The 13,154-nt window shown below is 40.8% G+C and overlaps 1 protein-coding gene across 1 annotated transcript in view; it reads left to right on the top strand.

Moving 5' to 3' along the window:
• The window catches only part of LOC139724517 (serine/threonine-protein phosphatase 4 regulatory subunit 1-like), a 40,260-nt gene extending 30,506 nt beyond the window's left edge, over nt 1-9,754 (top strand). Inside the window, exons 6-14 of the mRNA XM_071635651.1 lie at nt 101-259; nt 683-1,720; nt 2,699-2,887; nt 3,239-3,400; nt 4,613-4,713; nt 5,476-5,596; nt 7,031-7,146; nt 7,569-7,729; nt 9,071-9,754. Of these exons, the coding sequence (XP_071491752.1) occupies nt 101-259; nt 683-1,720; nt 2,699-2,887; nt 3,239-3,400; nt 4,613-4,713; nt 5,476-5,596; nt 7,031-7,146; nt 7,569-7,729; nt 9,071-9,318 (2,295 nt within the window). The 3' untranslated portion in view covers nt 9,319-9,754. The remainder of the gene's footprint in view (nt 1-100; nt 260-682; nt 1,721-2,698; nt 2,888-3,238; nt 3,401-4,612; nt 4,714-5,475; nt 5,597-7,030; nt 7,147-7,568; nt 7,730-9,070) is intronic.
• Nucleotides 9,755-13,154: the final 3,400 nt, after the last annotated feature.

Raw genomic sequence — 13,154 nt, 5'->3', positions numbered from 1 at the left:
GGTGAATTAGAGGATAATCAAGCTTGAATTTACTCTTTCCTCTTCTCTCTTCCCTTCCCCCCCCCCCCCCCCCCCCCATTTTTATCCTTTTCTCGTCTAGTTACCAAGGTTTGAAGCACTGTGTGAGGACGGTGTATGGGGAGTACGGAAGGCATGTGCAGAATGTTTCATGACAGTGTCGTGGGCTACATCCAAGTCCAAGCGGGAGCAGGAACTCTCAAACCTCTTTGTCCAATTGCTGCGTGACCAGTCAAGATGGGTGAGTGACATCCAAGAATTTTTTTTTTTTTCTTGTCAAGTCTATCCCTTGCGATACACACCCATCGTTATTGCAAAAGTTATTTACATTGAAAACGTCACTACATCTTGTAGGTTTAACAGTTTTAGAGTATTAAACAGGTTATCATGAAGTTGCGTCAACAACTGTCATTTAACTACTGCAACTTTGAATCTATTTCTAAGGTGAAGTTTTATGAAAATCAATACAAAAAGTTGGACTTATTCAGACACAAACAGGATAGATTTGCTCTTGTACACTCACTTATCCAGTGTTTTATATAACGTAAACCATTATAATTAATCTGCTCTCAGTATATGCATATTTATATGTCATCCCTGACATGGATTCATTAAACACATCAATAGAGCTTAGCATCATGTTCAACTTTGTTACTTTCTACAGGTAAGAATGGCAGCATTTCAAGCCCTTGGTCCTTTCATCTCAACCTTCGCTGATCCCAGTATATCAGGGATCCAGCTGATGTACAATGCTGATGGCACAGTTCAGGTCGCGGGGATCATCCCCATCGAAGACGACAGCATCAGCAAGCCCAGTACGTCCGATAACTCCCCCTCAAACCAAAGACTAGCAGAGAATGCTGCGATAGACATGCACAGCAGCGAGACTGCCAAGCAAGAGCAAAGCAGTGAAGTGAAGACTCTTCATCAGGGGGTGGGTCATCTAGAGTTCAATATAGGGGGCGGGCAGCAGCCCGCCCACGATGATAGTCCAGAGTATAATTCTTTCCTCTTCTGGAGACAGCCGGTGCCGGTCATCAGTGTTCAGGACGGAAACGCGGAAGATGGTAGCGAGGAAAAGACTGACAAAGATGAGCAGAAAAAGGGTGAAGTGATAGAGATGGAGGCATTAGGGGAGGAAAAGGAGGAGGAGGAGAAAGATGAAACAAAGTCTAGAACTAATGGTGATAGGTTTACTAGTACTACAGAGTTTTCAATTGTTCCGCTAGGCGGTGGGGAGAGCAGTGACGCGGAAAGCGAAAAGTCATCCCCCGACTCCGGGATCAGCAGTCCGGAAGCAGTGCACGAGGACAGCGACGACGGTGTGAGCAAGGAGGGATCGGGCAAAGACATCCAGGATCTGGTGCAGACCATTTCCCAGATGAGCATCGGAACCTCGAAGGAGGAGGAGGAGGAAGGGGAGGGGGAGAAACGAGGAGAAGCACAGGTGCAGACGGTTGGGGACGGAACCGCCGCGGGGGCAGACCCCAACATGAAGCTCCACACCGCCAACCTGAGCGAAGCCAACGACATGTCCGAGATGGTCATGCACTTGCCGAGCACGCAGACCCTGGAGCAGAGGATTGACGACAAGACGCTCTCCTTTGTCAACGGTGTCCTAGAAGAGGAGGAAGAGCTCCAAGAATGGGCCGATGTCCAACCAAGTGCCTCCGAGAAAATGCAATTGGCCCAGAAAACTGAGGTTAGGTTCTTGCTCATTTCCCTAACCCCCCACCAAACACACACACACACATGAGCACGCATTGGCCCAGAAAACTCTAGTATGAGGCTTGCTCCTTTCCCCTAACACCCCCTCCACCCCGCCTCCCCACACTCTTTTTCCCTAACACCCACTACCGCCCCCCCCCCCCACACACACACACACACATGCACACCATGGCAGAGAAATCTGAGGTAAACTTGCTCTTATCCCAACTCCCCCCCCCCCCCCCCACACACACACACACACATAACACACACACCTGTCAGCTTCACATGAACCATATTTCTTTAACACTGTCACTTATCTATCTAGAGGGTATTCCTATCAGCTCTGCATGGGTGAAATCTTTTGTGTGCTGTTGCAACATTGACACAAACTATACCCAAATATTGTCAGTGATTAAAAGTTATATCGGCTGCAACACTAAGCTTTTCTACTGTTAATTTCTTTTATCTGAGATTATGATAAAGATACAAAGGTTAATGTACATTTTGATATCTGAAAAATGAGATGATAAAGATGTGTGTCTATATAACCTGTTGACCTGTGTCAGTGGCATTCACATTAAAAGGAAAGCAGCAGAACTATGTACAGTAATGTTTCTGAAATCCTCAAACATGTTTTAATTACTTTAGCTATGGTACATTGGTTCCCAAAAAGTCATTTGTTTCTACATGGAAACTTGAGAGGGTAAAGAGTTTGAAAGTCAATACAAATCAAATGCTTGATGATGTGCCTTTGATTTCTCTCACTTCACTCCAGTTTTCACAATTTCTACCAGGCCGTATCATGCTGATGAAGTTATCCTTGCGTACTTTTTCTTGGGCTCTTTGAGTGCAGTGGGAGACCCCAATTGTTCTGTTCTGGTTTGGCGTGTATGGTTTGATTTGTTTTTAGCAATGAAGATGAAAAAAAGTCTCTGGGTTTAAATTTGATGTTTTTTTTTCTGTCCTGCAGCAAAATGTCATCCCAACCAGCCTCCTTGAGAACTACCTCTCCATGACAGACCCCAGGATTGCACAGGCAGTGGACACCGAGATCGCCAAGCACTGCGCCTACAGCCTGCCGGGAGTCGCCCTCACACTGGGCCGCAAGAACTGGCCCTGCCTACGGGATATCTATGAGACCCTGGCCTCCGACATGCAGGTTGGTTTTTTTGCAGAGTAAAGACGCAGAAGTAAAAGAAAGAATTAAGACAAAACAACTGTAGATTAATAGAGCAAAGTTAAACAACACGTGGCCCTGCTCTGGCCTATTCAGGAACAATTTCTGAAGGCTTGCTCCATGTTTCTTCAAAAGATTGATGTTGGATTACTGCCATGAAGTGTTTTGGGGAGCATTTGTGCTCGAACAAATCTAATCCAGTTGTGCATACAAATGCGTAATACCGCAGACGCTATTTCTTTGTGATGGTCCAAAGAAACCGAACGCATCACATAGATGTCAACACCAATACTGGAATCTTAGTCCCCTCTTCACCTTTTTGTCTCCTTCCAGTGGAAAGTGAGGCGTACGTTAGCATTCTCAATACACGAGATGGCTCTCATTCTTGGGGACGAGATCACTTCGAAGGACCTCGTGCCTATCTTCAACGGCTTTCTTCGGGACCTGGACGAGGTCAGGATAGGTGTCCTCAAGCACTTTGCAGATTTTGTCAAGGTAAGGAGCACGGGCAGAATGTGAAGAGCAGCGAACAGCATTGTAAGGTCTTGACTTGGAGTAAGGATGGAAAGTTAGGGGCATTGACACATGATCTATCTCTTTAGAACATATTGTAAATGTTTTGTCCTCCATGTACCGATGGTTTGAATGAAGGAATGCCTCATCTTGGCACCCTTGGCAAGTTCTTGGAAGGTAACAAGATTAGTTGTTCGAGGAGAAAACTCTCACCAGAGTAATTCCATGGCCATGCGTGCGCTCCCCCCCCCCCCCCCCCCCTTCTACTTCAATTCAACTGCATCCTAACTGAAGTTATTTTGTTGAGACTATTTGATCGTAGAAAAAAATTAAATTCCATCAGTTCTGAAGCCGAGTGTACGAAAAGCGGAGGATATATACATGATACAGTGAAATAGTACAATATGTGAAAAATCAAAGAAAATAGGAAAACAGTGCCACACATGTATAATAAAAAATGGGTTAGTTCACTAAAAAAAAAATAGGAACTAATATTCTTTTTAGTGACTTAGCAGAAAGATCACATATAGCAACACTGCCCACTAATTGAATTTTACTTTATAAAGATATTAAACGCATGTGTATTGAAATAAGCATAATATATTACGATCAAACCATATCCTGGGTATTTTGAAATAAGGTTAATCAAAAAAAAATGGCAAAAGATTAAGGAATGAATAGGATGACAAGAATGCATTCCAGGAATATTTATGTCGTCATGGTGGTATATGAAGGAGGACAAAAATTTGAACTCAGTTTGACCTTGGCCCCACCAAGTTTCAGGGTATTTGTATTTGAGGCGCTGTAAAACTCGGTACTTTGAGCATATTTTGCATGATAACATTCTGTCTCACTGCCCATCAAACCAGTCAGCGCATGGTAAGTGGAGATATATTGCATGCTTTAGATTGGATACAAATTTGATTCCGCTCTGTGGCTTCTCATGGCACCAGCCTGTAGCCTGCCATCCAATCAATAGTCTTGCGGTTTTTGTTATCATTTTGTTCTCATATTTGTCTTTTTCCCCCTACATAGTTAAAGATGAACTCCATGAACTGCTGAACAGGTTCCAAATCAAATCAAAGGGTGTTTGCATTTCTCTCGTAAATTCAGAGCTTGTTCAGCTGTTCTGCTCTCTTTCGCCCTGTTCCCTCCGACTGATACATACTTCATTATCTTTTCCCCCGTGTGCAGTTATTACAACCTGAGCTGAGGAGGCAGTATCTCGGCCGAATGACTGACTTTCTGACGACCGACAACCAGAGGAATTGGCGCTTCCGACTAGAGCTGGCAGAGTAAGCAGCCCTTGTGCAATTAACCCGTTCCATACTGAATTCTGAAATGCCTATAGACTTAATACACAGTCCGCCAGGTTCCCGTACAGAACTGGTTAAGAGAAACTGTTCAGAATTCTAGAGTTATTAAAAATTAAAAGCAGCATGATAACATTTAAAAAGAAAAATGATGTACTTGAAGTGCTCTACTAACGCCCATTTTGAGTTAGTGAAAGATGTGTGAATACCGTGATTGATATGAAAGCTCCTCAGAAACAAGCACAGGGAGACGAAGGAGCAAGGATGTATTTGACATCAGCTTTCATTGCGATCTCAACTACAGGCACCTTTCTCAGTTACAATCTGTTGGGTTTATGTGTGTGTGTGTCTGTTTGTGTGTCTGTATCTGTGTCTGTGTTTGTGTCTGTGTGTAAGACTGGAAAGATAGCTGTTTTTCTGGAAAAAAAAATCTTGATGTGCTTCCCATTTCTTAAATCCTCTCCCCCTGAACTCGATCCCTTGTCTTTGATGCCAGAGGTACACCTGTTTGATAATTTATGATTTACTTGACCAGGAAAAAGACAATACAGTACAGCAATAGAAAAATACACTACAACACATTACACACAAGAATTAATGGCCAATGAAACAAATTTGGTGATACCCATGGCTTCTCTTTCTTTGCACCCTCCTCAATCACATGATTTGGACCTCACCTGAAAAAGATGGTGTTATCCACGTTTTTGTAATTTCCTTCAATTCTTCTGGTTTTACTTCTCGCAGGCAACTAATCCTCCTGTGTGATCTGTATGATCCCAGCGATGTCTGTGATAACATCTTGCCCATCGCTATGACGCTCGCCGGGGATCGCGTCGCCGACGTGAGGTTCACGTCCTACAAACTGGTAAGCATTGCTAAGCATAGAGGAAGTTAATCTCTGCTAGAGATTCATGCTTGTGATACTCCCGCCCACCACTCCTTTTCTGGAGTAGTACCTGTATAGATTACATCTAATGTTGCAGTATTCGCTGAGCAGGGCAGTAGTAATGAAGAGCATGCAGTGAATTAGCATGTTATCACTGTCTGTGACATCGTTGTTGTAAATATAGATTGTTCATTCTAAGTTGCCACTACCAGGCATGATATTCTGCAGATTTAAATCTGATTTCAGATTTTTTTTCCCAGGTCTGTACACATTTTGCTATTTTCATGTATCAAAATCACCTGACAATTTTGATTTCCGATTTTCTCAAAAAACTTCAATATCATCCCTGCACTACTATGTATACATTTCATGTCAATTACTTGGCATTTACAGTTGTACATTTTGGTGATATGACAGATTAGAAAGACATGCAGCTTAGCTTCCACAGTGATGAATGCGTTTCTCTCTGAAGGTTTTTGAGAGCGTTTTATTTTTTTTTTTTTGGGGGGGGGGGGGTGTGGGGCTTGGGGAGGAGGATTGATATTTTTTTATTGGATCTAGTTCCACCCTGTATTGAGAAATAATCATGTAAGTTTTATGAAGGAGTACTGACACACTTTAGGCCAGCCTGATAATATATTGTGACAGGGCAACAATGTAGAGTCGAGACCCAGATACTGTATACGCCATATATTTCGCGAGTCTAAAATTTCGCGAATTGCGACTTCCCAACAATTTCGCAAGTGGTTAAATTCGCGATCGCGGAGTCCTGTACTGAACGGAGAAATGTATACGTGTATGTCACATTCATATCGGCATTGGAGTCAATATTTTCCTGTGTTTTTAATTTCGCGAATAGCACCTGACTCGCGAAATTCGCGAAAATAAAAATCTCGCGAAATATTTGGCATATACAGTAAGTCTTCTTTCTAGTCACATTCCAGTCAGGTGATATGGCATACTGTAAAACCAGAAATTTATGCATGCATGAAACTTTCGCAAATTTCTTACAGAGCCAAGATTCATGAAAGAAAAAGAAAAAAAATGCATGTGAAAGTTTTCTTTACACAATGCATTGAATGCCAGTGGTAATTCACGCATCTTTCTGGTTTTACATTATCGTGTCCTCTCTAGTTCTAGAATGAGGAAAAGGGGAAAAGTCAAATTCGGGCATTATGACTCATTGCAAAGCAGGGCCCTTATAATGAGCAATGGGGAGACTTCTGATAATCGTCGTTATTTGCAAACATTTTCCAGTCTTATCCCAATTTTCTTTGTGCCTGTACAATGAAGTCTGTTTTGAAACATTCAGATAGCTTACTTCCACTTGCCTAACATAGCGAGAAGTAATGGCATGCAGCTATCCTCACCATTGTTCATTGCTTGTCTTATATTCTCACCTAAATGATACAGCTGAGTATGATTGCCAAGATCATCATGTCGTCCAACAATGGCAACCTGAGGAGAAATTTCGTCCACGAGATCAACTCCAGCTATGCAGAGAGCCCCCGCTGGATCAAGAGACAGGCGTAAGTTCAAGTTCAAAGTTTCAAGTTCTGTTTTATCTTGTTAATAAAGAAAATTTCCCCCTAAAAAGCACAAAAGTGGTCAAGAAAAGTATCACCATACAAAACCAAGAAAGAAACGATGACTCGGTGATTGTCTGTATCTGATTTAGTTGCTTGTTTTTTGTTTGCATCTTCACAATTATGCAAAATTGTTTGAAGAAGGCACTTAATTGATAATGTTGATTCTAGCTCAGTTTATTATATTACCTTTACTTGTATTTTGATTCAAAGCTGTGTAATAGGCTTATCCATATCAGTGATAATGAATACATGAAAGTGTTAATCATATGCTGCAATCTGTTGACCAGGATTTGTGTGATTGAAGAAAGAAAAAAAAAAGAAAAATGAAGACCTTTAGAATCTCATTTTCATGTTCGTGACAGGTATTGCCATCTGTGCCAAAGACTGCTCCACGAGCAGGCCCTGGATGCATCAACCTTCGCTACAGACTTCCTGCCTAGTCTACTCCAGCTGGAGAAGGATCCCATCCCCAACGTCCGCATCACGGTGGCCCGCACCCTCACCGAGTTTGTTCTTCCTCTCTGTAAGTGTCCTACCAGCAATGCTGTCACTGTTTTGGGTTGGGGATCCTCTGCACATTCTGGGACTGACATATCGCTGTCACCATTAATTAATCTCCTTCCTTGTCCCTGTGTTTTTATTTTACTGTGTTTGGGAGAAGTGATGTGTGGAGTTCAGAGATTGTAAGACACAGTCAAATTGAAATAAAAGTGTTTTACCCCCAGCTGTGGGAAATTATCTCTTTATATCTCGCTTTCCTCCAGCATGAGGGAGAAAGAAAGGAAGGGTTATGATAGAAGTGTTGCCACATTGGTGTCTGTGTGTCACCATAAGCTTAACGGTGACAAATGTTGTCCTCCCCATGCCCATCATTAAGCAGGATTTGATTGCTTTAGTTTACTGCAACAAAGCCTTCTGCATGGAACAATGATCCATAAAGATCCTGCTAAGAGCTGAATTCACGAGAGATGGGAATATTAATATCCTCTGCTACCATTGTTGCATGGATGGATGCCTCTAGATGTGGGCCTACGTGGCAAAAACATACCCCGGGGCCTCAGTAGCAAGCAGTCACGTAGAAAACACTTCTCTTTACTGGCAAGAATGGAGTCTGCTGGGAGAAATTACATTCAGTCATTCAGGCGTGGCAGAGTTAGCTTTTAGTCTTGAAAATGTGGGACTTGGGAGCACTGGTGCTGGAATCCAGTCCTTTCTATTGTAAAGAGTGTTGGATCAGTAACTGCTACATCCATCACTGCCTTGAAAATGACAGGTCATGTAGACTGCAGATGTCTCACAAACTGCACATTGCCGCTGTTCCATTGATCAAGGCGAAGGTAAAAACTTAAACAAGTGACATGATGGATATGATAAATGAAAAAGGGATCACTGTAGGTTGTTGTGTAAACTGTTAGTTGTAAGTCAGCCGGTTCGAATGTAAACGATACTGTATATGCCATAGATTTTTTTGTGGGTGTTTTATTTCTGTGAATTTCACATGAAGGATACAATTCAAGAATTTTAGAACACACGAAAGTATTAATTTTGATCTGGACATGAATGCTGCATGCATGCGTAAATTTCTCCATGCATTACTGTGCTGAACAATCGCGAATTCAAACACTTGTTGGGATGTCCTGATTTGAGAAAAATTATACCTGCTCAATATAGGGCAAGTACAGTACATGGAACAAAGTGAATGTTTTCAATAATGTTTATCCTTCCTTACTTTGCATTTCTTAACACCATTTCTGACTTTGATGTCGCAGAAAAAAAAGGGGAGCCGAGCGAAAACCCGTTATTGTACTGTAAGATCATCTGACATGAAATTGAATGTGCTTTGTGTCATCTTTGATCTTGGTAGATTATTACGACAAGCGGGGGAATCCCCACCAGGAGGAGATGATGAAAACACTGACACGATTACGTGGAGACGAGGATCGGGACGTCCGGTTCTACTCCAGCATCGGCCCGTCCGGGGAAACGAAAGCGCCTTTCGCTGAAGGGGTTAGTTTTGTGCAACGTCCAGATGATTTCCTCCTCCCATCAGCAATGAACCTGTCACATATAATATTTGAAACTTTACTGTTTTATTTTATTTTTTTAATATGACAATGAAGAATCAAATGAACATGTGGCACACGATAGAATGCAGAGCACTTGTATCAGTCTACTAGTCAGTTGACGGATGGTCGGTAAAAGAAATATCCCCAACTTTCAGCTCTCACAGAGTCCATTATGAAGGAAGTGTGGATACGATTTGAATGAATGTCCAGGGAATTTTCTTTCTCACTTACGGTTACACTTGTACTGTCTAAGGTGTTATTTTTGCAAGGGTTAAATTTTCACAAATTTAGCAAATTACTGTTGGACTGCAAATTTATCAACAAGCAAAAATGTCGCCATGCGCTAGTATAATAGTGCACTCTGTGTAAATTCGCAAAAACAACATTTCGCAAAAATATCTATACGCAAAAGTAACAGCTGGACTAGTGATTGCGAGAAACTGATGTGTGGGACATGCCTTTACCAAAGTCCATATGATATGCTGTAATTGTAAGAGCAGAAATCTATTTTAGGAGAACTGACAATATAATATTTGTGACTCTGAGCGTGTGCATTGGTAATCTTTTGGAAGGAATTGATGATGAACCTCTGGCACTCGCTGTGGTATTCATGGAAAGTTTTATGTTGACATTTTTGTTCTGCGAGTGTTTAGTACTCCATCATTACTTTAATCTTGTGTACTTGCATTTCTTGCAGGAACCACCGGTATAGCTGGCACGATGGGTATCATCAGATGCAACCTTCTTCTTCTTCCACTAGTGTGCTACCGTGGTACATCACATCACACTCATCATCTCCACAAAGCTAGATTCAAGATGCCCGCCAAAGTCAGACCTGGTCAATCTGGACCTCTCGCTACTATTGACCTCTTCTGTCGGTCAAAACCAAGGCAGACAGACACAGTTGCACCCAAGCACACTGCTTTACATTAAGATTTTTTTCTTTAAATGGGTCTAGTTTTGTTTTTTTGCCTGCTTTTAATGCTACTGGCAATAGAAGATGTGTGACATGATTTTAGCCCCCGCCGTGTTGCCGAATGGTTCTGCTGAAACCTCACAGCATGTCATCAACCCTACTTTTGATTTAGTTGGCTTGCTCTGTTTTTGCCGCCATGCACAGGTAGCGTTCAGCAAATTGTCAGTGAATAGAGTTTACAGAATCCTCCAATCCTAGTTTGGCAGTCTTCATTTAGGACTGCAGCACAGTTTGGCAGACCCTGAATTATGGTCAAGTTTATCTGTGGGGGGAAATTCATTGAATGCTTGTAAGATGGCCTGGGAAGCACTGGCTAGACTCCTGGGCACAGTAAAGGTCAAGGGTGTAATACGGCCCCTGCTACTTTCTGTTCTTAATGTCTCTATGAAGCGTCGTGTCAAGCTTTGCAGCAGCAAATTTTATTAAAATTTCTTATTTCGTGTTTAAATGCTTTAGAAACTTCACATTCTGTCTTATTATGTAATCTTCACAAATATTTGTTATCTCTGTATTTATATAACTTTGGGCTTTAGCATGCATGTATCCCCACAAACCTGATATCACCATTACGTATCATACCCAAGTTGGTTCCTTATATATATATTGGTCGTTTTGGATTGTCGTTTTGGATTGCAAAAGATTTTTATTTTTCCTTTACAAATTTTCATTTATTCAAAGACTAAGAACTTTTTAATCATTATTGTCAACTTTGCAAAGTAAAAAGGCACATCTTGCAGTTTCAGAATATGGGAAGTTATAGAGAGAAGAGGTTCGGTAGCTGTCAGAAAATTCTATAGCAGCAGATTTTTAATATTGATAATAATCCATATCACATATTTGCCCTATTTTCTTTCCATCAAGCCCACTAATATTATATCCAGCCTGAATGATATCACCATGTTGTAACTTTGAACATCTTTTTATTTTCATTTGCATTTAATGGGACTCTTAAATTCCATGCTGTGTATCTTCACATATAATATTCTAATACCCAGTTTAATGTTTTCTCAAGATCTGCTAGTGCAAAGCATGGCCAATGAACACACACTAACTAGATGAAAACTTGGGTGTCTTTCCCCTTGCCCTTCTTAGTTGCCCAACTTCACCAAGTAAACTCATTAACTTCTTATAATCTGATGAGGTAATATAGGATGTTCCTTTTTTTTTTCCTGTGGAAAATTATTAATTATGAACACCAGTGTGATTAGTTGTTGAAAAATGTTAAAATGTGCATGGGTAAACTTCATTTACATTAGAAGGTTAAACATGATTATTATGTCATGGTTGTGTATGGAGTCACTTTGCCTGTGACATCCTAGTTTCTTATCCCTGTATTAATGTCTGTTTTCTCAGAGGAGGAGAAGTGCTAAATATTACATGTTTGGAGTAAGAAACTTTTTAGTTTTTTTAAGCAAGTTTATAATGCAAGAAATTTTGATGTTTTATAGAATTGTTTTCACTTTTTACCAATTTTTATTTTGTGTTAATTACTCTAGACTTCAGTCATTTTAAACTGACGTTAGTGAGAGTCCGCTTTCCGTAGATGTTAATGAAACAATCATGTGGATATTGGTTGCCAACTTTTCTATGACAGGAACTGTGATTTTACTGTGCCCTTTCTTTGTCCTTACAAAGTCACTTCATTTCAGCGAGGCAGTCTTTGTTCTTTCAGTTTTTCTTCACGAGATATCTTTCACACCATGAAGTTAGGCCTGCACATACAATTACCGAGACCCAACGTCTTCGCACTGTTCTTTGTTAGTGTATGTGGGCATCAGTCCGCAGGCGATAAACCCATGCTTAAAACAAACCTCGGAATCTATGTAGATGTGTATTGATGGGAGTCATTGTTGGCAGAGAAATGTGGTACCGCTAAGGCATGTTTTACGATGTCGGATTAGTAACACGATGAGCACCATGATAGGGCGCAAACACAACATGCAAATATTCATTTAGCTGTAATCTGCACGCTTTCTTTTAGTATACAGCTAGTCACGATGACAGTCTTCAAGATTGTCAGCAATCCCAAAATCTACTACGGCTCTAAGAAAGTGTAAATGGCACAAATTCTCCTCATGTACACCATATAGCAAAAGTGCAAATTGATGCCCTTTCTGGCTTTCTCACACAAACCATGAAACTTTATAAACCTGTACCATGATATTTTTAATTCGGTGCTCGTGAGTTGATGTTTGTTTTTTATTCATGTTCGGCAGCACAAACAGCTGTTAAAAATGACATACACAAACAGCTGTTAGAAAATGACATAATATAGGCACTGTCCAGATATTTTTGTTGGCAGATCTATACCAGCTCTATATGTGACAGTCTCATTCTTACCACATGTATCACCACATCTCTAAGTGAGAGGACTGCTGCGTTCCTTTTTTCTTTTTTTTTTAAGATACTCTTTTGAGGGAGACCATGAAAACAAGTTGATGGTCAGGAGAAGAGAAAGAAAGTGCATGCCTGCTAGTTTGTTTGTTTGTATGTGTCTGTGTCAGTATTTCAGTGAGAGTGGGAGTGTGGGTGTGTACTTTTCTGTGTAACAATTTCTCATCAGGATCTTCGGTGACATCAAAATCATTTTGTTCTTCTGCAGTGTGCCTTTATTGGTCATGTGTGTGTCTTGAACAAAAACAAAAAAAAACAAGCAGTTGTCTTTTTGGTTATTTTTTTCAAAGCCATCGTTTGACGACGACAAATTTATTGAAAGTCCCGGAGTGCGGATCAGGATTGTCACTTTACCTGATTTCTTGTTTCCTCTGTAGAAATACAATTATTACTGAACTCCTATTTTTTTAAAGAAAAAAAAAAAGAGAAATCTTGTGATGGTGATTTACGAAAAAAAAAAAATGGTAAAGTCTAGAATTGTCTTTCAATATGCAGCAACAAAGTGGAAATAC

The sequence above is a fragment of the Diadema antillarum genome, unplaced genomic scaffold, assembly GCF_040938485.1.
Source record: "Diadema antillarum isolate AM-2024a unplaced genomic scaffold, OU_Dant_1.0 scf00000218, whole genome shotgun sequence".
Lineage (NCBI taxonomy): Eukaryota > Metazoa > Echinodermata > Echinoidea > Diadematoida > Diadematidae > Diadema > Diadema antillarum.
This window is presented reverse-complemented; position numbering and strand designations above follow the sequence as displayed.